The sequence below is a fragment of the Bombus pyrosoma genome, linkage group LG6 (genome assembly GCF_014825855.1).
Source record: "Bombus pyrosoma isolate SC7728 linkage group LG6, ASM1482585v1, whole genome shotgun sequence".
Taxonomy (NCBI): domain Eukaryota; kingdom Metazoa; phylum Arthropoda; class Insecta; order Hymenoptera; family Apidae; genus Bombus; species Bombus pyrosoma.
The window spans coordinates 3,262,664-3,285,382 of NC_057775.1; the positions used below are offsets into that span (position 1 = coordinate 3,262,664).

The 22,719-nt window shown below is 36.8% G+C and overlaps 2 protein-coding genes across 2 annotated transcripts; both read left to right on the forward strand.

Moving 5' to 3' along the window:
• Positions 1–48: 48 nt before the first annotated feature.
• Positions 49–1,232, forward strand: LOC122568714 (dynein axonemal heavy chain 7-like). The gene has a single exon (XM_043728790.1). It carries the CDS (start codon positions 264–266, stop codon positions 723–725), a length of 462 nt encoding a protein of 153 aa, XP_043584725.1. The 5' UTR covers positions 49–263; the 3' UTR covers positions 726–1,232.
• A 1,218-nt stretch (positions 1,233–2,450) lies between these two features.
• Positions 2,451–22,526, forward strand: LOC122568710 (dynein axonemal heavy chain 7-like). Its single transcript, XM_043728779.1, has 48 exons — positions 2,451–2,551; positions 3,126–3,275; positions 3,381–3,572; positions 3,699–4,075; positions 4,338–4,559; positions 4,622–4,919; positions 5,073–5,420; positions 5,625–5,890; positions 6,002–6,155; positions 6,309–6,535; positions 6,707–6,908; positions 7,075–7,309; positions 7,407–7,522; positions 7,606–7,884; positions 8,002–8,259; positions 8,384–8,668; positions 8,758–9,006; positions 9,093–9,438; positions 9,572–9,741; positions 9,820–9,951; positions 10,151–10,372; positions 10,484–10,935; positions 11,071–11,268; positions 11,530–11,677; positions 12,008–12,235; positions 12,314–12,498; positions 13,418–13,727; positions 13,847–14,092; positions 14,289–14,518; positions 14,697–14,916; positions 15,047–15,235; positions 15,785–16,159; positions 16,341–16,513; positions 16,606–16,851; positions 16,973–17,260; positions 17,332–17,523; positions 17,625–17,851; positions 18,085–18,455; positions 18,573–18,753; positions 18,818–19,006; positions 19,204–19,801; positions 19,981–20,191; positions 20,329–20,337; positions 20,581–20,601; positions 20,740–20,974; positions 21,067–21,218; positions 21,531–21,815; positions 21,914–22,526. Exons 1-48 carry the CDS (start codon positions 2,483–2,485, stop codon positions 22,118–22,120), a joined length of 11,163 nt encoding a protein of 3,720 aa, XP_043584714.1. The 5' UTR covers positions 2,451–2,482; the 3' UTR covers positions 22,121–22,526.
• Positions 22,527–22,719: the final 193 nt, after the last annotated feature.

Consider the following 22,719-nt stretch of genomic DNA (forward strand, 5'->3'; position numbering starts at 1 on the left):
GTCGATTATAATTTTATTTCATAGATATTATTTTCTGCTTATCGATTTATCGTTTAGAATGGTGTATACTATAGTGATTTGTGTAATTTAAGTCTTAACGAATCAACCGGTCGATAGTATTTTCTGCTGCTGAGGATGTCAAACATTCGTATAATTCAAGTCGTTTCTATACGGCAACTGTACCATATAGTAGCTACTTAACATTCACGCGTTCGAGACGTGTTCATATTGAATTGTACAAGGAAAAGACATCGATTTGGAAGATGTATAAATATCTATCGCTGTGCCAAGAAAGAGAGAAATTTCGTACCCGGCTTGTTGATATGATAAAGCAGAAAAGAAAGAAAGAAGAGGAAAAAGCGTTTCGCAGAATTAATACGTGTATGCAAGAAATAGAAGAAGAGGAAGAGATGGACGAAGACATAATTCTAGAAAATAATGATAATGTTTTGCGATACTACTATTATTTGACACAGGGTATCGATGATGTTTACGTAGGATCGATGGACGTTGATCTTCTAATAAATATTCTAAAGCGTGTTCCAACCAAGTGGAAAGACAAATTTAAAGAATTGTTAAATCGTTTAGTGAAAGAAGTGAAAGAGGAATATATATTAAGCGTGAAGAAGTCAGTCATAGAATTTGTTATCGGAAACTCGGTATATTCTTCGTTAAAGCAGGTACGTTCTGCATATAGTACTTTTAATTTACAACGTTCTTCGTAGTCTGATAGGCATAACAAAGATTTAACAGTGAACGAGGGTCGTTCTGTTGCTGACTGTTAATCGGCAGGATCCTTTGTGATGAATCGAATCTGTATTATTGCGGATTCTCGAATCTTGTTGGCTTATAGGTGCCTTCGTTGCCTTCTCCGTTTCTATTACCTATCCGTATACGTTATATGTATGATAATTAATAATGTCGGGTCGCACATTCTCTGCTAATACGTATATTAATGGAAACACATAGAACGAGTGTACATTTACTAATGTCGACATTAATGTGTCCATTAACGACAGGCGATGGAAGAGGAAAAATGATACGATAGATACGATAGATAGAATGATACTTGATAACTACTGTGATTTCCAGTTTACTGCACTCGAAAACAATGAACAATTTGAAGGAATACGACTTCCGAAAGAACACGAGGTTAATTATCGATGGAACAGAGCGAGACTCGAAAGAAGAATTATATTGTATCGTCCAGTTGTACGACGGATTTTCGATTATTGGTATCGCGAATTCAGGTTCGTTTCTCGTTTAATATAAACCAATCCACTATCCACAATTACCCGTGCTTGCACAATTTTCTCCACAATTTTCACAACGATATAAATACACATGCATACACACACACACACGCGCCCGCACGCACGCACGCATACATAGGACACATATGGTAGTAGCGGTTGCATATATTTTCATAGGTATATACAGGATTATTCACTTAGCTCGGAACCCGCGCTCGCGAGAACATTGACATGGCCACGTGGTGTGACATGTACGCTTAGTACTACGATCAAATGTTGCCAACCATCTATCAGCAGTCGAACACTGATGTTCTGATCTGTCGTTTAGACTGTTTAGAGATACGTTTGAATTTTTATCGTTATAACATAAACAACCAGAATTAATTTCTATTTTATTTTAACTGATCTATCTAAATACGAATTTTGTCAAGTGTCTTGGTGCACCTCGATGTATCAGTTGTTTTCCTTATTCCTTATCCTTACATTCGATGTATTCATGTCAGGGCGATCAAAAATCAAGTAATAGCGGTTAGTTTGTAGAAAATTATCGTAATAAATTTTAAATTACCACGTAGAAGGAGGAAATGTTTCATACATTAAGAATGAAAATTATCGGATGTAATTAAAAAAAGGTGTTTGTAAAAATGTGAATAATTTCATTGTAATTCGCTCATAAAACTTGCAGTTAAATGCGATTTTAAATAAAAAAGAAAAATGAAATTAAATTGTAATTACACTTCAGGTAAGCATAGTTCAGGATATCAGTCATTAAAAACAAAAAATCGAGCTATACGTGCGAACAGAATCTCAGTTACGTTTATTTGAAAACACAAGGCTCACTTTCTCGGCGATCGTCCTCTGCTTATTGTAACGTCAAATCCTACGACGCAACTAAACCGATCTGTGCCCTCGCCTAATTATACTTCTAGCAACAGCTCATAGGTGGCTCGCAACATTTGATTGCATAGTAAGCGTATATGTTATACCGTTGCGTTCTCAATGTCCTCGCGAGCGCGGATTTCGAGTTAAATGGACAACCCTATACTTGGATGCATCATACGTACACCACATATTTTAAACTTAAAATTTTTTTAACATTTTCATACTTTTTATATTTAAATAATTATGATGTTTGGTGTAACAGTGGCTGCAAACTCATAAATGGAAGGGAATTGGCAGCGCGCGACGCATCGTATGATCTTGGAAATTTCGAGAGAACCATTTCAAAAATGTGTTCCAGGGTGAAAGAGGAACTTGCAAAGCGTTGGTTACCAAAAATTCAAGGAATTTTAATTGCGGTATTACATGATATATTATATAACAGTATACGGTATAATAGCGTACCTTATTACGTAAAATCAAATGAAATACGCGATATGATATAATGCACGTGGACAATCATTCACGTGGACCATCACGTAGGACAAAAATTCAATAATATAAGATAGTATGTAATATATAATGTAATGTAAGTATGCACAGAGTATAGAGAGGTATAAGTTACATCGTGTAATATGTATAATATTCCAAATCATTTTCGTATACATATCTTATACAATCGTATAAGATACCCTTTAATAGAAAATTAGGCAGTTGCTTTTTCAAAATTTCTACAGAGAATAGTTTATTCTATTTAAAAGATTCAAAGGGAGGTCCTTAGTCCTTAGTCAAAATAAAGATGTCTATCAGAGATCTGAGTACTCAATCGGTCAAGTTTTAAGGAAATATGAGAAAGACTTGTTCCTTTTCTGTTATACATATTATCAATCGTAATACATAGCATTACATTAGCACGATGCAAATATAAAACATAAATATTTCACAGTTAAAGAAATATATGGGAATAATAACCGTATCGTTATATGTGTTTAGGCATTCGAACGAAACGAGTTACCGCTTGTAAGTGACACATCAGGCTGTCGACGACTTTTCAGTTGCATCGGTTTCATTATGGAAGATCAGTTGCGAGGAGCTTATCTACGCTCTATAGAAGAATATGTCGATTATCTTCACAGCAGAACCGTGAGTGAAAGAAACAAAGAGAATATAAAGATACGATCTAATCGGTGAATTATAAGTTTCCTAAATAAAATAATCTTAAAATGCGGTATTTGTTATTGCCCGTAGAACAAGTGTTGCGGTTTCGATATTAAGATGACAGTACGAAATTCAAACGTATTGTTTGAGCCAACGTTTAAAGCCTTCACAGATACATTTTCAACGATACTGAATTTGTTGGGAGAAACAATTGGTACGCTACCGCGCGTTGAAACGATGCTGGATATTAGTTCCATCGCTATCCATCGTAAATTACTCGAGGTATTTCCTCAATAATTCTCTATTTATTTTTCAGATAGTATGTAGATTTTGTCACTGATTTTTTTCATATTGCAACTTTTGCATATCGTTTCGTTGCAAAAATATGTGATTAATTTATTATCACAGCCGTATATGTCGCAAGAATGTTTGGAGAGATATACAGAGGAAATTAGCCAACTAATCGATAGAGAGAAAATTGGCCCGATCACGCAGCTGAGTGAATTCGAAAATTATGCGAATTTCATAAACGATTCGGAAGCCGACAAAATTCAAGAATTCTTAAAGTGCGATACAGCTGACAACTTTGAAAATTACTATACTCTAATCGCATATTACGATCGTTTGTCCCGTTCAATAAAAGTCGAGTACGATCGAACTTACTTTGCTGGATTCTTCATCATCCACCGTGGAGAGATTATCAAATATATCGCCTCTGTAGCTCGTAAGCTTAAAGAGGAATTGGTCGGTAAAATGATCATCGAGTATCAACAAAAATCTCGAGCGTAAGCGATTATTCTTTCTTACTTTCATCACGATATAAATATGTACATACGTATGTCCTTACAATGTACAATGTACATACATGATATATATATATATATATATATATATATATATATATACACACACACACATAGATATGTATACATGTATGTACATCATGTGGATATTATTACTAGTATCCTATATTTATATATTTATTTAGTTTATGTCTAATGACAAAATAAAAATGAATAATTTAATCATTCTAACCTCCGATATTAGCGTAGGGAATGAATATCAACGAATCGTAGATCGTGCGCTAAGCGTTCCAGCAAACACTAGGGAATTAATAGAACTTCGAAAATTTATAAATACCACGGAAACAGAAACTGCCAGCCAGCTTGAAAGTCGATTAAGAGAAATTATTAAATATATCGTTGTTGTATCAGATTATTCGATCTTAACCCCTGTTGAATTGAAAATTAATAATTTTGCTTTTCAATGGTAAGCGGAAAAATAGAAAGCGAAATCAGTAAATGAAACTCATTTATTGGGCACGTTACAAGGTATTACAAGCTTCCGGATATTTTTGAACAACACCGTGAGATAGCTGCTAGTAAAATCGGGGAGTTCCAAAACATCCTTAAGAAGAAAATCGAACAATTCGAACGTGAACTTGAAATATATGCAAAATACTGCGACGAATTACAGTATTGGGGGAACATCGAGGAAATATATCGGTATAAAAAGAAGGCTGATCGTTTAGAAAACAAACTGATCACGGCGATGGATACGATTGACGGATTTAACGAGGAAGAGGAACTATTTGGTTGGGAACAGTCCCAGTATCCTTTACGGAAAGCAGTAAGTTACGCAATTATATGTACAGTTATATGTACAGAATTATATGTACAGTTATATGTACGGGTATAGTTGGTATAGCTGAATAATTACATATGTATATAAATAGGTATACATATACAGCGTGTAATAAAATTTGTTACTATTTTAATTTAGACAGCGGATAAACTGGGGCCATATAAAAGACTGTACGACGCGACCTGCGAATTTTTAACAAACTACGATACATGGATGAATTCGATAATAGGTTCTCAGGAACCGGAGGAGATCGAAACCGCGACAGCAATCGCTTATCGAACAATCTACAGGTTAGAACGATCTATACAAGAACCAATAACGAAAAAGCTCGCTGAAAATATACGAATAAAGATAGAAGAGTTCAAAGAACACATGCCTGTGGTTGTCACTCTTGGAAATCCTTCCCTAAAGAATCGCCACTGGGAACAAGTATCGGAAATTGTTGGCTTTCCCATAAAGGTTGACGAGTCGATGACACTTGCCAAGGTAATATATGTATTTTCTTTTCTCTCCTAACCAATCAATTTCATGTATTCCTTCTCACACATCACATGTAAGTAGTACATGATGTATGTATTTATGTGTGTGTTCGCGCGCGCGCACCCGCGCGTGTGTATGTGTACGTGTACGTGTATGTGTATGTGTATGTAGGCATGTACTATACGTAGAATGAAATTACATATATTGTAGATTCTCGATTACGGGTTAGCTGACTACGTTACGAAATTCGAAGGAATATCGGAAGCAGCGACGAAGGAAGGAAGCTTGGAAAGAGCACTCATCCGAATGCACCTTGATTGGGCAGAGATCACATTCATCGTTAACCCTTACCGCGATACAGGCACCTACGTAATTGCGAGCATTGATGATATACAATTACTTTTGGATGACCATTTGATCAAAGCTCAAACTATGAAAAATTCACTTTATATCAAACCATTTGAAAAAGAGACTTTGTTAGTAATTTTCAACTTTTCTACGTTTACCGTATCGGTTCCATAATCGTGTCACGTCGCGTCAAAACTGCCAACAACGGTTATTTATTTTTCATTTCTTTCACATAACAGAGAATGGGAATCGAAACTACTCCTGTTACAAAGCATCATGGATTATTGGCTACAAGTTCAAGCAACATGGATGTATCTTGAACCGATATTCTCGTCGCCTGATATTCAACAGCAAATGCCAGAGGAAGGTCGACGTTTTAGCGCTGTAGATAAGGTATACCGATAAATTCTTCCCCTGAAATTTTGATTTTACGCAGTCTTCTGAGTTTGCGTTCTTGTTTGGAAAGCGGCTAACAGCTTTATTCGCACGCAAGACAGAAGAAATGTACTAAAACGTTGATAATTAACTATTAATAACTGTACATAGATTTGGAGAGAAATTATGTCATGTGTAGCAGCGGATCCTCGAGTTATGTCGGTCATTGAAATCGATAAAATGCTCGAACGATTGAGAAAATGTATAAATCTCTTGGATCTGGTACAGAAAGGACTCACTGCCTATTTGGAAAAGAAAAGATTATACTTCCCGCGATTCTTTTTTTTGTCGAACGACGAGCTCTTGGAAATATTATCGGAAACAAAGGATCCTACCAGGTACAAATTTAAATATAGTTTACCAAAAGTGTATATATATATATACACATATTATATGTACATATGTATATGAATACTTTTCTTTTAATGTCCCTTAATCGACATTAATCGACGCTAATCGACGCTAATCGACGCTAATCGACATACTTACAATGTATTATATTATACTAGAGTGCAACCGCATCTAAAAAAGTGCTTCGAAGGAATTGCTCAAGTAAACTTCACGATCGATTTGGAAATAATAGCTATAAAGTCCTCTGAGGGAGAAGAAATCATTCTTGAAGATATTATCGATACAACGGCGGCCCGAGGTCAAGTTGAAAAGTGGTTACTTGAGCTAGAATCTTCTATGAAGAGGAGTGTTAAAGCACAGGTGAATAGAAATCACTGCAAACGGCAATGTGCACATTTCCATTGAAATTCCATTAAGGAAGTAGGAGAAAATAGAGAAATATAAAAATATGAAATACCTAGTTGTTGGAAGTGTCATCGAATTGAAGGATAAACAAGATTTTAACACTTGAGCACATGTTTAATAGGTGGTGCAAGCAAAGGACGCGTTTTTAAAGCAGATCAGATCAAAATGGGCGTTAGAATGGCCTGGTCAGACTGTTCTTTGTGTCAGTAAGCTTTATTGGACAGCCGATGTGACGGCGGTGTTGTCCAAGTCTTTGAAGGATTTGAAGAACTACGTCGACAATTGTACAAACGAATTGAATGAGATAGTGAAATTAGTACGTGGCGTATTATCGACGCAAAATCGTGTAACATTGGGTATGAGAAGACATAATAGGGCACAGAATACGTAGAATTTAATACGTAGATTCATTGCCCTTATGCAATACATAGATCTAGGTATAATTGATTTCAGAGGCCTTGGTTACGATGGACGTGCATAGCCGAGATATTGTAACGGAATTGTATAAAGAAAGAGTCAGCATCGCTACTGATTTCAAGTGGTTGGCACAATTGAGATACTATTGGATGGTAGGCACGCGATAAGAGAGAGAAAAATAATATCGTTGTGTCAATTCGATGCGATGTATTTATTTCTATATGTATACGTGTAGGACGAAGACTTGTGGTCAACGATGATAAACACGTCGTTGAAGTACGCGTACGAGTATCTGGGCAACACATCTAGATTGGTCATAACGCCGTTGACCGATAGATGTTACCGAACGTTATTTAGCGCGCTAAGTTTACACCTCGGTGGCGCGCCCGAAGGTCCGGCCGGAACTGGCAAGACCGAAACTACCAAGGATCTAGCTAAGGCTGTAGCTAAACAATGCGTCGTATTTAATTGTTCGGAAGGTCTCGATTACATCGCATTGGGTAAATTTTTCAAGGTAAATTCTTAACTAATAATTTTATTTGCCGCTCGGTTTCATTTGTGCTTAAGAGTACACCGTGCTCATCAACATGTGTAACACCGTAACATATATGTATATGAAAACTTACTCCAGGGATTAGCAAGCGCCGGGGCGTGGTCTTGTTTCGATGAATTTAATCGGATCGATCTCGAAGTATTGTCGGTAGTAGCCCAGCAAATTCTAACGATTCAACGAGCTATTAACGCTGGATTAACCAAACTAGATTTCGAAGGCACCGAAATCAAGTTAGACCCTACTTGTGCTGTTTTTATTACGATGAACCCTGGTTATGCTGGAAGAACCGAACTTCCGGATAATTTAAAGGCGCTCTTTCGACCGGTAGCAATGATGGTTGGTATGGAATAACTTTTACGAAACTTATTAATCAATAGAAAGTAAGGGAACTTCATCAAATCATATAAATAGAAAGCCGGGGAAGGTTCTGAATAATTTGCCAATTTGCCACCTTATTTAGGTACCAGATTACGCTTTGATAGCCGAAAATACATTGTATTCGTATGGATTTTATGACGCACGTCCACTCTCGGTAAAGATTGTAACAGCTTACAGGCTATGCTCGGAACAATTGTCGAGTCAAAATCATTACGATTATGGGATGAGGGCAGTAAAATCTGTTCTGTTGGCGGCTGGTAATTTAAAAATAAAATATCCAGAAGTGGATGAGGATATATTAATATTGCGCAGTATCAAAGACGTCAATTTACCCAAATTTCTCAGCGAAGACTTGCCATTATTCAACGTATATATTTATTATTATATTTCTCCCTCTCGTCCACCCCCCCCCCTCCTTATTTGTTTAGTCTGAAGCTGCTAACTCGTTCAATTTAGGGTATTACATCGGATCTCTTTCCCGGTGTCAAACTCCCAGAGCCAGACTATACCGATTTGAATACATGTGTTTATGACGTTTGCTCGGCGTCGAATTTACAATGTAGCGCCTGGTTCTTGGAGAAAATACAACAGATATACGAGATGATGATCGTTCGACATGGATTTATGATTGTTGGCTTGCCATTCGCTGGAAAGACAGCAGCGTATAATATTCTAGCTGACGCATTAAAACTTTGCGAAGAACGAGTAAGCCATTTTATTGGTCGTAGGTCACAAATCGTAAAATAGTATGTACGTTTGTTTGTCTTTTTTAAAGAGATAAGATATTTCAGAATCTAATAAGCGAGCGTAAAGTTGAAAAGTTTGCGATGAATCCCAAAGCTGTTCCGTTGGGTCAATTATATGGACAATTCGATCCGATATCCCATGAATGGTCCGACGGAGTTTTGGCTATCAGTTATCGTGCTTTTGCAACATCGGCCAACGAAAATCGCAAATGGTTAATCTTTGACGGACCGATAGACGCAGTATGGATCGAAAGCATGAATACTGTACTCGATGACAACAAAAAGCTTTGCTTAATGAGTGGAGAAATTATTCAATTAGCACCGTATACCAATTTAATATTTGAAACGATGGATTTAGAACATGCTTCGCCTGCGACAGTTTCCCGTTGTGGTATGTATGTATGTACACCTGTACCTTTCTTATACTATTTTTCCATTATTCTTCTTTTCGATAGATATTTACGAATCTTTTTAAAATACGTCAAATACGGTTATAAATATTTCTCATATTTTCTCGAATATAGGAATGATTTACATGGAACCAGATGCACTTGGTTGGGATCCTGTACTTAAATCTTGGTTAGCTGATACCCCGCCTGTGATGAATTCGTGGTTAAGAAACTTTCTACATGAGTCTTTATTTCGAAGATTTTGCGATCCTATACTTCACTGGTCACATCACGAACATGTTCAGGTTTTTATTTTTTGTCTTTCGTTTACTCCGGTTTACTTATATTCTGTTTGAACGAGCTTCAACGTTCCGATGTTATAGAAAATTTGCCCGATGCCGGATACAAATCTCGTGCGTTCGCTGACCTATCTGATGGACTGTTTTCTTGCTGAATATCGAGACGAGAAAGCTGTTAAGGATATCGACGAGTTAGATCTTCGAGCCCAAATCGAGGTTAGATTGCGATATACGTATTCCGAATTGAAAATATTTACTTTAATAGTAATAATAATCGTTTCAAGTAATGATGCTCCTCGAGCAAATAACGTTTTATCTAATTTGTTGCGAGATGTAAGATAAGTTGAGGTACTAATTAAATTAGTTAGAGTATTATACTTGGATATTTGCTCTTGTTACAATCGAAGACTTTCAGGGTTCATTTTTCTTTTCTTGCATCTGGGGGCTGGGAGGCACGTTGACTGTAAAATCGAGAGAACGGTTCAGCGTTCTCTTTCGTGGCTTTCTCGAAAGAGATTTTCCTCTGGATTTGATAGAAATGTTCGAATTACCGAAACCGATAAAACCACCTTTGAAACCATATATATTTATTATGCCAAGAGATGGTCTTGTCTTTGATTACAAATTTATCAAAGAGGTAAGTTGACCAGAAATTTATCAAAGATAATTCCGTTCAACGTGTGACGTGAAACCAAATCATACGTATAATTCCCTAATTCTATCGATGGTGTTTAATTGTTACGGCCAGGGCAAAGGAAAATGGAGACTATGGTCTGATGAATTGCTTGACAGCCCACCGATTCCTCGTGACATTCCTGTAAATCAAATAATAGTACCTACCGTTGAGACGATACGGTACACAGCCCTATTTCGTTTGCTAGTAAGCAACGAAAAGCCAGTGCTATTCGTAGGCCCCACTGGAACTGGAAAATCGGTCTATATAATTGATTTTCTATTAAAAAAAAATAATCCCACAGTAAACAAACCACTGATTATAAATTTTTCTGCGCAAACTACGGCGAATCAAACTCAAGACACGATTATGGGAAAATTGGATAGACGGCGGAAAGGCGTTTACGGGGCGCCTATAAGTAAACGGTGGATCGTTTTTGTCGATGATCTTTCGATGCCGATGAAAGAAATTTACGGGGCACAACCTCCGATCGAATTGTTACGTCAATGGCTGGATCACGGAGAATGGTAAGAAAAGAAATGATTTCCCTTTCGTTTCTGTTCATTTTTTCTTTCTAATGATATATGCGTAGAAAGAAAGGCAAACGAAAAAGCTATGGAAAATTCGTTTTTCTGTAGATTGCTGTTTAAAATTGGTTGCAGGTACGATAGAAGAGAGAAAAGTATGATAAAACTGATCGACGTTCATCTAATGTGTGCTATGGCTCCACCATATCGCGGCGGGAAAGATGTTACGCCCCGATTTAAAAGACATTTTGTCGTCTTAACGATATCAGAATTTGAAGACGAAGTAATGACTATGATATTTAGTAAAATCGTGCTCTGGCATCTTGATACGAGGTTTGTACAAAGCTTTAGTTGATCCACGTGTATGTGTGTGTATGTGAGCGCATACATATGGTAATAGTAATTAGCAATAGGTGATATTATACATGTAATAATTTATAGTAGATACGTTTCTTCTCTTTCGTCCGTTTTCTCATTTTTTTTGTCCATCTTTACATGCCTGTCCCCGTTTTTACATGCCTTTCTCGTGCTCCTTTCCTTATTTTTTTTTTCTTTTTTTTTTTTTTGGAAATAAAAAATTTATATTTCTTTCAGAGGATTCAGTAAAGAATTCGATCCATGTATCGACGAAATCGTTCTGGGCACGTTGGATGTATACAAGGAAAGTCTCTCCAATCTGTTACCAACACCGGCCAAATGTCATTATGTCTTCAATCTTCGCGACTTTTCCAAAGTGATACAGGTCTTTATATCTTTAAATCGTCAAACATATTTAAACACATGCTTGGTTAGCATCAGTTGTGCTTCAATAAATTTATGTCAGTTGAATTAATTGGAGCGTTTAGAACGAAAGTTACAACAACGATATATGCACGTATTAAAGTATAGAGTAGGTTTAACACTGAGTATCAAGGAGTGCATCCGTGTAAGTAGCCCACACGTACATCTTCTCGAACAACGTACGAGATTATTCTCCATACACATACATACGTACATGCACATGCATGCAAGTACAGATCTCCATGAACGAGCGTATGTGCAATGTATATAGTAATAATATGCAAATACATAGGGAGTCCTGCTGTCCGTCCCGGAAACTATGCCGAGTTTAACCAGCATGAGGAGACTTTGGGTTCACGAGGTACTTCGAGTTTTTGGAGATCGTTTGATAGATCAAGAAGATATCTCTTGGCTGGTGAAACAAATACGCGTCACTTTGAACAGTCGAATGAATGTGTTAATGGAAGAACTGTTTAAAGATCTTCTACCCCCGCAAAGGGAAGCAACTTTGGATGATAAAGTAAGCTTGCACACTTATTTTTTCAACGTTGTTGATAACAACATGCTGTTCATTTCTATCTTTCCTATCGAATTAAAGTCACAAGCAATAATCACCGAGCAAGAACTTCGAAATTTAGTGTATTGCGATTTTGGCGACACCAAGGTAGATATCAGAGTTTATCAAGAGGTTCCAGATCTCGACCAGTTACGAGAAATAGTAGAAACTTATTTAGCTGAATACAACACAATGTCTAGAAAGCCGATGAATTTAGTGTTATTCCGGTAAATATACGATGCAATCATCATCGTACGATATTGAATAATTTGTTAACACTAGAACTACCGATAGTTAACATCTGGGACCATGATCCGTAAACGAGGGTTGACACATTTATAAAATTATAGTACCAGCCATTTTGACCGATGTGGTATTTCTAGTGTTCGATCGTTCCTAGCGATAAATAATTTATAGAGCGTGAATGTTTACGTCCTTGTGGAAAATTTTGGGAAAACAGAACGCGCATAATAGTCCCGCTTATAATATCGTCGCTCTGTCTCTCATCCGCTCTATCTCCACAATAGTTTTTACACTGAGAAAACTGAGTTTGAAGTTTTTATACAGTTTGCTTATCGCGCGAAGTTAGGACTCGGAATAATCGAATATTTGTCGCCTTCTAAGTAGAATTCTCATTATATTACTGCGAATTCGTGCTCTTTATACCATCGAGACTTGTATGGATTGATAGAGGCATCGTGATCGATCCGGAATTTTCCTGATAACCGATATCATCATATTGAATGATACGAGGTGCAAATTTAAAAAAACGTGTGGGAAATTGTACAAAACGAGGAAACTGGTTAATTGGGGTTCGATAAACAGATTGCAGGACCCTTTTACACTTAGACAAGTATCAGTCATTTTCACTGGTATCGGTATAAGTAGCCTTGATAGAAAATTATTTTGGGTTTGAATACATGCAAAATAAAATTCATTATATTATTCTTTTAGTTATCGTTGCGAAAGTTATTACGTCATTGCGGGAAAAGAATATAACATGAAGTAGGAATTTTAAAATAAAATTGCAAATCCATTCAATTCGACTGGTGTGGTAGTTCTAGTGTTAATAAGGATAAATGTGACGCGAAAAATATACGCGAATATATAACAGATTTGAATCTAAACGTACGTGAAACACGTTAGGTACGCCATCGAACATTTGTCACGAATTTCCCGTATTATCAAGCAACCGCGTAATCACGCGCTTCTTGTCGGAGTCGGCGGTACGGGAAGACAGTCGTTAACTAGACTAGCCTCGCATATATGCGACTACGACGTTTTCCAAGTTGAAGTTACTCAACAATATGGAGTTGGCTCGTGGCATGAGGATATAAAAGGGATTCTAAGGCGCGTGACTGCGACCGATCTTCACTCCACCTTTTTCTTCTCCGATGCACAAATTAAGCAGGAAAGCTTCCTCGAAGATATCAGCAATATTCTTAATTCCGGAGAGGTAAAATGAAATCGTTAGCAAACATAAATATGTGTATAGCTCTATTTCCTCCGCTTTCTTTTTCTTTGTTTCTTTCGTCAAATGGGATTGAGATTGACGATGATGGTTAAAATATTTAGATACCGAATATATTTACCGCCGAGGAACTAGCTGAAATATGTGAACACATGAAACAAATAGACAGACAGCGGGACCGATCGGTGCAAACGGATGGAAGCGCGGTAGCATTGTTCAATCTTTTCGTTCAGATAACTCGCGATCAACTACACATCGTAATGGTGATGTCACCGATAGGAAATGATTTTCGCAACCGGATCAGAAAATTCCCGGCATTAGTCAATTGCTGTACCATCGATTGGCTTCAGGTATTCGCATAAACTTGATACCTATTATATCTTCCTGTGAGATAATAATGACGACGATAGTAACAACAAATGGCTACCTACTAACGTGTATTATAGTTAGATCAGTCAGTATTACAGTACGTTACTATAATACATAGTTGGAACTTGAAACACGCAGCGTATATTTCGTTTTACTTGTGACGACATTTGATTTAAGCCATGGCCAGAGGATGCTCTATTAGCGGTTGCGACTAGATTTCTGCGGGCCATTGAATTGACGGATAACGAAAGAACCGCTGGTATCGACATGTGTCAATTCTTTCACGTTTCCACGCAAAATTTGAGCGCAGAGTTTTTCATTCGACTAAATAGGCATGTTTATGTCACCCCAACGTCGTACCTCGAAATGATAAACACGTTTAAGGATCTGTTGGGAAGGAAACGAGAGTAAGTCTCATTGCTCGTACGTACATACGTACATAATAATGTTCTAAATACGTAACACATATGCATGCACGTACGTATGAAAAATCGATTCAGATCGATTATTGTGGTGCTTGTCGGTGCTTGTTAATCGGTTAATATTATACCGGCTGATACTGAATCGACTTTTTTAACAAAATAGGGAAATAATTAATGCGAAAACTCGATACGAGCGTGGTCTAGATCAATTAGATGAAACGCAAAAGCAAGTAGTAACGATGCAAGAAACTCTTAAATTGCTGCAACCGCAACTAATAACCGCCACCCAAGATGTTGAAAGAATGTTGCTCGAGGTTGATAAGGAAAGACAAGAAGTGGCAGAATTTGAGAAAGTTGTGAAAATTGACGAAAGCGTTGCCGAGGTTACTGAAATATTCACTAAAATAACTAACGAACATTTTATTTATTTACACGATACGATTTGCGAGTTATCTACCAAATTTCGATCCCTCTGATCCCTAACGCTATAATCGTAATTTATTTTATTTATAGGTTTATGCGAACGAAGCAGCTGCGATTAAAGCGGAATGTGACGCTGATTTAGCAGAAGCGATGCCAATTCTAAAACGTGCTCAAAGCGCTTTGGACACTTTGACGGCTACCGACATTGCTGTAATAAGAACGATGAAGAAACCACCGCAAGGAGTGAGATTGATCGTCGAGAGCGTCTGTGTCCTCAAGGTTTGCGTTGTTCAGTTTCTAAACATCTAGTAAACTATCTAGATGACGAAGTTTATCCAACTCGTAATTAGTCCTTCACCGTACTTACCACTAGGAAGAAAAACTGAAAAAGATAAGAACCACGTTGCTAATGTAATGTTACTAAGTTAATGTCTAATTATCTCGTTAGGAAGTACATTTAAAATACATTATTACTTCAACTCGTTTTGACACTTTGACACTTACTTGACACATTCGCTGCTACTCATCTATGCATATGTATAATTCATCTCTGAGATCACACGTTTTCTTTTATCGGAAATACCTTTCAAGTTTCAAGTACTAATATTTATTCCAACAAACACTGTTCATTATCTTTCTTAGTATTTCTAATTTTAAGTGTTGTTGAAATATATAAAAACGGCGCGATTATTTTTACGCTTTACAGTATTTACACTTAGGTAGTCCGGGTGACGTAACAAACGCGTAAGAGCGAAATTGAGACTTTCTTCTCTTTTGTATCTGTCGTCGCCTAGATCGCCTTCTAGAACGTACATTCTCTCCCAACAGCAAATAAAACCAGAGAGAGTTCAACAACCTGACGGTACATTCATCGAGGATTATTGGAGGGCTGCTCTTAGAATGCTGAGTGACGTGAAATTTCTCGATTCGTTACTCAATTTCGACAAGGATAACATCCCTGATACCGTGATTGAAAAGATTCGAAGAGAATACCTGACTAATCCGGACTTTAATCCTGAAAAGATAAAGAAAGTATCAACAGCATGCGAGGGATTGTGCCGATGGGTATTCGCAATGTCGGAATATGATAAAGTATCGAAAGTAGTCGCTCCGAAGAAAAGAGCTTTGGCAGAAGCTCAGAAGGTTTATGATAAAGCCATGGATACTCTAAAAGCAAAGCGAGAACAACTTCGACAAGTACAGGTACACTTCGACTTTATATTCAAATGACCACATTGACTACGGTGAATAGCGAATACGTATTATGTATGTGATTCGACTATCGTACTTTTCTCATCGGATAAGTCGGTCAGTAACCTTTCGAGTAACGCGATGCGCCACTAGGACCGCGGAACCAAATGAAAACGAATGATTTTTCATTTAGGAAAGATTGAAAATATTGGAAGAACTTTTGGAACAAAGAAAGACTGCCTTTCAAGCAATGTCCGACAAAGTGACAGACTGTGAGATCAAGCTAAAACGAGCCGAGGACCTGATTGGAGGTTTGGGCGGAGAATATTCGCGTTGGTCCGATACCGCGAAATCTTTAGGAGAAAGGTCAAAGTTTTTGCACCTGTCATGCATGCGATATTATACGATACGGGATGTATTTTAGTCGAATGTAATCGAAAGTTGGGAACGCTGTACAGGTATCAGCGATTAATGGGTGATATCGTGATCGCTTCTGGTGTGGTCGCGTACCTAGGTCCATTCACGATGCCGTATCGCCTTCGACAAACTGTCCTATGGGTAAAACGATGTACCGATTTGCAGGTAATTTGTAGTTCCGATTTCCAGTTGCGCGACATCCTTGGAAATCCAGCTTTAATCAGATCTTGGAACATCTTCGGACTGCCAAACGATGCATTTTCGGTCGATAACGGTATTATCATCAAGTAAGCAAACAAACAAATTCATAAAATAAGATTCTTCCCTTTGTGTGTTTCGTAATTTCTTCTACGATGTTTGCTACCGCAATACTAATTCGGGTTACTGTTACATCGGTCGAACGTGTAGAAATTCAAGAAGATGGCCGCTTATAATAGATCCTCAAGGTCAGGCTAATAGATGGATAAAAAACATGGAGAAACAAAATAACGTGAATATTATTCGGCTAACTCAGCCTGACTACGGCCGAGTGTTAGAAAACGCATTGCAATTTGGATTACCAGTACTTCTTGAACATGTTGACGAAGAATTGGACGCTATACTCGAACCGATTTTACTTAAAGAAACATTCAAACAGGCCGGTGCGATCTGTATAAAATTCGGCGATGCAATTATCGAATACAGTTTCAATTTTAGGTATTTGCATATATATAAAGTAAATATACAGTCGTATATAGTCATATATGATCATTTCGCTTTGTTATTAGACTGTACATTACGACGAGATTAAGAAATCCGCATTATTTACCAGAGGTAGCGGTGAAGGTAACACTGTTGAATTTCATGATAACGCCAACCGGATTAGAAGATCAGTTATTGGGCATTGTTGTAGCGAAGGAAAGACCAGACTTGGAATCGGAAAAGAACGCTTTGATCGTGCAAGGAGCTGCGAATAAAAGGTAACTAGTTCGACTGTAAAATATTACAAATGTTATACATCGATGAAAACCCTTTTTTTTTTCTCTCTATATTCTTAAAAAATAATAAAAAAAAAAATCAGGCTATTGCAAGAAACAGAGGACAAAATCTTGGAAATATTATCGATTGCCGAAGGCAACGTATTAGAGGACGAAGAAGCGGTAGATATTTTAACATCGTCTAAAAATTTGAGCAATGAAATTCAAGTAAAACAAACGGTAGCTGAACAAACGGAAAAGTTAATCGACGATGCTAGATTGCAGTACACGCCTGTCGCCGTATATTCCACCGTATTGTTCTTCACCAGTGGTATCAGTCTTGACCTGTTATACATTGCGTAACATTACGAATTTTGATCATCCCTTTTCCTTCTCTTATCTACCGAATAAATACGGTAGAAGATATCTCTTCGAGAAGATTTATCCTTCGATCTTATAACAGAAAATGTATCGTTTCCCTTCGATCGAAAAATGGTTGCGATCTAGACGATGATCGAAATAAAATGAGAATGACAGATTGGAAATAATGAAATTTTGTTTCAGCTGCCTTGGTAAATATCGATCCTATGTATCAATATTCATTGTCGTGGTTCGTAAATTTATTCGAACTGGCTATCGATCATACGGAACCAGCGGAGATGGTTGAACAACGACTAAAAGATCTTATGAAATATTTCACATATTCTCTGTACGCGAACATTTGTAGATCTTTATTCGAGAAGGACAAGTTATTGTTTTCTCTGCTACTGACGGTCAATTTGCTCGAGCAACGTGGGAACCTTTGTCCATCGCATTGGATGTTTTTATTAACCGGTGGAATTGGTATCGATAATCCATATGTAAATCCAACAACATGGCTACCGACTAAACAATGGAACGAACTATGCAATCTTGACGAGGTTCAAGAGTTCTCGGTTAGTCTGGAAAGCGAATTCGCGATATTCCATTTCCACTTAAAATGAACATACGCACGAGTACGTGTACGTATCTACTTACGTACTGGCTTTTCATCCTTCTTCCGATTCCGTTAGGGTATTCGAGAAGCATTTACTGGCAATACCAGCCAATGGAAACGATTATTCGACTCGAAGGAACCGCAGATCGAAACAATCCCTGTACCGTTCCAACATCTGAACCTGTTTAAAAGAATGTTGATACTGAGATGCATTCGTCCTGATAAGATCCTACCGGCAGTGCAAAATTTCGTCCAAGGTATCGTCGATCCGATATTTTCTGTATCTAGCCTAAACTCGCCAACTTATTAATTAACTTTCAGCTGAACTTGGTTCGCAGTTTATCGAACCGCCACCGCTCGATTTGGCTTCGACTTATGCCGACTCAAACTGCTGCACTCCATTGATATTCGTATTGACGCCCGGTACCGATCCAACGCAATTATTACTCTCGTTTGCGGATGAACAAGGTTATAGCGTCAATCGCCTTTTCTCTATTTCCCTCGGCCAAGGCGAGTGGTTTGACTTTTATAATATAATTTTTATATATAATAAATATAATATAATAAAGATATGTTTAATAATATAATAACTAAAATAAAGATATAATAAAAAAGAAAAAAAAAAAAGAAATATATTTTCGGGACAATTTCACAGCGTTGAGAATAGATGAGAGTAAATGGAACTAATAAATTTGAATGCTTAATAGGACAGGGACCAATTGCCGAGGAAATGATTCAAACCGCTGTGATAGTTGGTAACTGGGTTGTTCTGCAAAACTGTCATTTAGCGATTAGTTGGATGAGTACTTTGGAAAAAATTTGCGAAGGTTTGATGCCCGATACGATTCACTCAGAGTTTCGACTGTGGTTAACGAGCTACCCGTCCGAACATTTTCCGTCCTCGGTTCTAGAGAATAGTATAAAAATGACGAATGAACCGCCGAAAGGCTTAAGAGCTAACATCGTTAGATCGTACACGAGTGATCCGATTATTGATCCGGATTTTTTCGAATCTTGTTCCCAAACGGAAAACTTCAAAAAGCTTCTCTATTCGTTGTGTTTCTTCCACGCTGTGATCCAGGAAAGACGACAATTTGGCCCAATCGGTTGGAACATTACGTACGAATTCAACGAGACTGATCTTCGAATCAGTGTTTTACAATTACACCTTTTCCTCGATCAATTTGAAGATGTGAGATTCGATGCTCTCAAGTATTTGACCGGAGAATGCAACTATGGCGGAAGAGTTACGGATGACTGGGATCGCAGAACTTTGAATACAATATTGTCGAAATTTTATTGCCAGTAAATTCATACTTTCCTATTTCTATATATCTGTCACTTATACATATACTCCCATGTACCTCATATACACTGTACATACATGCTTTCATACGTATATATACGTAAAATACTTTCGTATTCATATGTATGTATGTATGTTCCCATGCAATTCTCCTATCGTGATTTCAACTACTTTCCAGGGAGTTACTTATCGAAAAACCTTATTATTTCGATGATACTTTGATGGTTTATTATTGCCCAAGTGTGCGAGAGCATGAAGCGTTCGTGGAATACACAAAAAACTTACCCTTAATCACTGAACCGAGTGTTTTCGGTATGAACGAAAATGCGGATATCATCAAAGATCAGCATGAAACGAACCTCTTGTTTTCGTCGCTCCTACTGACACAGGTAATCTACTTTTCCGTCTCCTACAGTTCCTCCTCTCTATATTTCCGACTTACTACCTGCCTTATTTTTATACCTACCTACATACCGCATTCATTACATATTTCATGTATTTATCTTTGCGTGGCAACCTTGTTTAGGACCGTGTGGTATGTACCTATAGATTATATATTTCCCTTACATCTAACATTATCTCTATTGGTTTCATTGTTTATCCAGTAAGTACATATATAAATTTCTTGAAAGAATCAAACTAATTTTGAATAAACATAGAATGAGAAAGGGTAGGGATATTTCATTGATTTTTAAGTAGTTACTTGCTGTATTTAACAATTAATTTTTTTCTTGTAATAATTTCTCCAATTCTTCCAATTATATCATCGCTGAATTAGGATCTCTGGCAATTGCAACAGGTTAGTCAATTTGCAGCGCATTTTTTTCAATTTCTTATCGACTGTTTAATGATAAAAGTTTAATGTCGCACTAATTATAAGTATAAAAAGAGTCATCGAATTAAAACTCATTTTTGATTTATTTTCGCCCACTGCCAGGAAAGCGTCAAGTCTGGAACTGGACAATTCACCAACGATGAAATAGTGCTTAGAATGGCGAATGATATCTTACAAAAATTGCCAGATGACTATGATCTTGTATCGGCGCTTGGAAAGTATCCAATGTCTTACGAACAAAGTATGAATACTGTGTTGGTCCAAGAAATGGGAAGATTTAACAAACTTCTTAATTATGTTAGAACCAGTCTGGAAAATATTATACGTGCTATTAAAGGTCTTTTTTATTTTTAGCAAATGTCCTATATTACATTTCTAGTTAACTCGTCGTGTCCTCATACTCGTCGTATCTGTTATTTACAATTATAGGTATTGTTATCATGTCATTTGAATTGGAAGATATCTATGACGCAATTTTGACAAACAAGATACCCGCTTTATGGCAACAATACTCTTATCCATCGCTAAAGCCACTTGGTAGTTATGTACATGATTTACTAAGCCGCTTAAATTTTCTTAAAGTAAGACATTACTTCTTATAAATCGCTATTATCATTCCATACCTTTAAATAATAACATTTCTATCTGATTTATGATATGAAACTAACTGGTTGACTATAATGCATGCATATCTATGTAGAAATGTGCACTTTTTAAATATTTTTCCTTATAACATTTCACTTACAAGGTCGCGAATATAATATACAAAAGCTATTCTAGATACTATTAACTGTACGTAGTAGGAGAAGGGTTATTAATATACATACATACATACATATATACTTTAACGTTAAGACAAGTCTCCAGACTAATTTTAATTATATTTACTGTAGGAATGGTATGAAAAGGGAGCACCGGTCATATATTGGATCTCAGGATTTTATTTTACCCAAGCATTTTTGACAGGGACCAGACAAAACTATGCGAGGAAATATCGGATTCCTATAGACCTTTTAATCTTTGATTTCTTCGTGTTAGAATCCGATACAATGCCTGTACTTCCTCCTGAGGATGGAGTTTATATATACGGATTGTTTTTAGATGGTGCCAGATTTAATAAAAAACAAATGACATTAGATGAAAGCTTTCCAAAAGTACTTTATGAACCTATGCTTCCTGTAAGTATAACATTATGTTTACCTATCTATTTTACATTATCTTTTTCATTCGCTTCTGCCTCTTTTTTTCCCCCACTTTGGTATTATTATCATTTTAGATGTGGTTATTACCTGTGAGAAAAGGGGATATAAAGGAAAAAGTAACATACGTCTGCCCTGTATATAAAACTAGCGAAAGACGAGGAGTTTTATCAACCACTGGACATTCGACAAATTTTGTTATCGCTATGACATTGCCTACATTAAAATCGCCAGAACATTGGATCATGAGAGGAGTCGCGCTACTTTGTCAGCTCTCTGAATAAAAATTATTTTCTTATTTCATCCTTTCCAATTCATCTTGAAAATACGTCAAGGAACTGAGTTTCTAATTAAAAATATATATTATCCGAATTTTGGAATACAGGAATGATGATCCAATTGTAAATTGCAATATCTAAATTGTATGGTATAAGTATTCAAACAATAAAATATGTATAGAATTAGTCGATCAAGTTAAAGCTATATGTATATGTAAATCCTGTGCTGTACCTTGAGGTATTCCAATATTGGCGGCGTACTTCTCGTTTAAAGTACGATAAACAAATAAAAACAATCGTGCATCAACGCTTTAGAATCGTTGTAAAGGGGAGAGTTTCCTTCATAAAATTATGTTAAAGCAAGTTCTGAAAAGGATATTTTTAATTCCGTAGTGTTATTTGAATTTGTGAAATTTGAAAAGGAAAGAAAACAACTTTAGTTTAGTCATTCCGTTTTACAACAAAAAGGGACCTGAAAATATTAAGTCTAAGGTGTGAAACTAGAGGCTTTACCCTTTAAAATGACCCTGAGGTCTACTACCTATTGCACGACTTTCATTCACCAAGTTACAGTAGTCCAAATATCGATAATCTTTATTTTCATA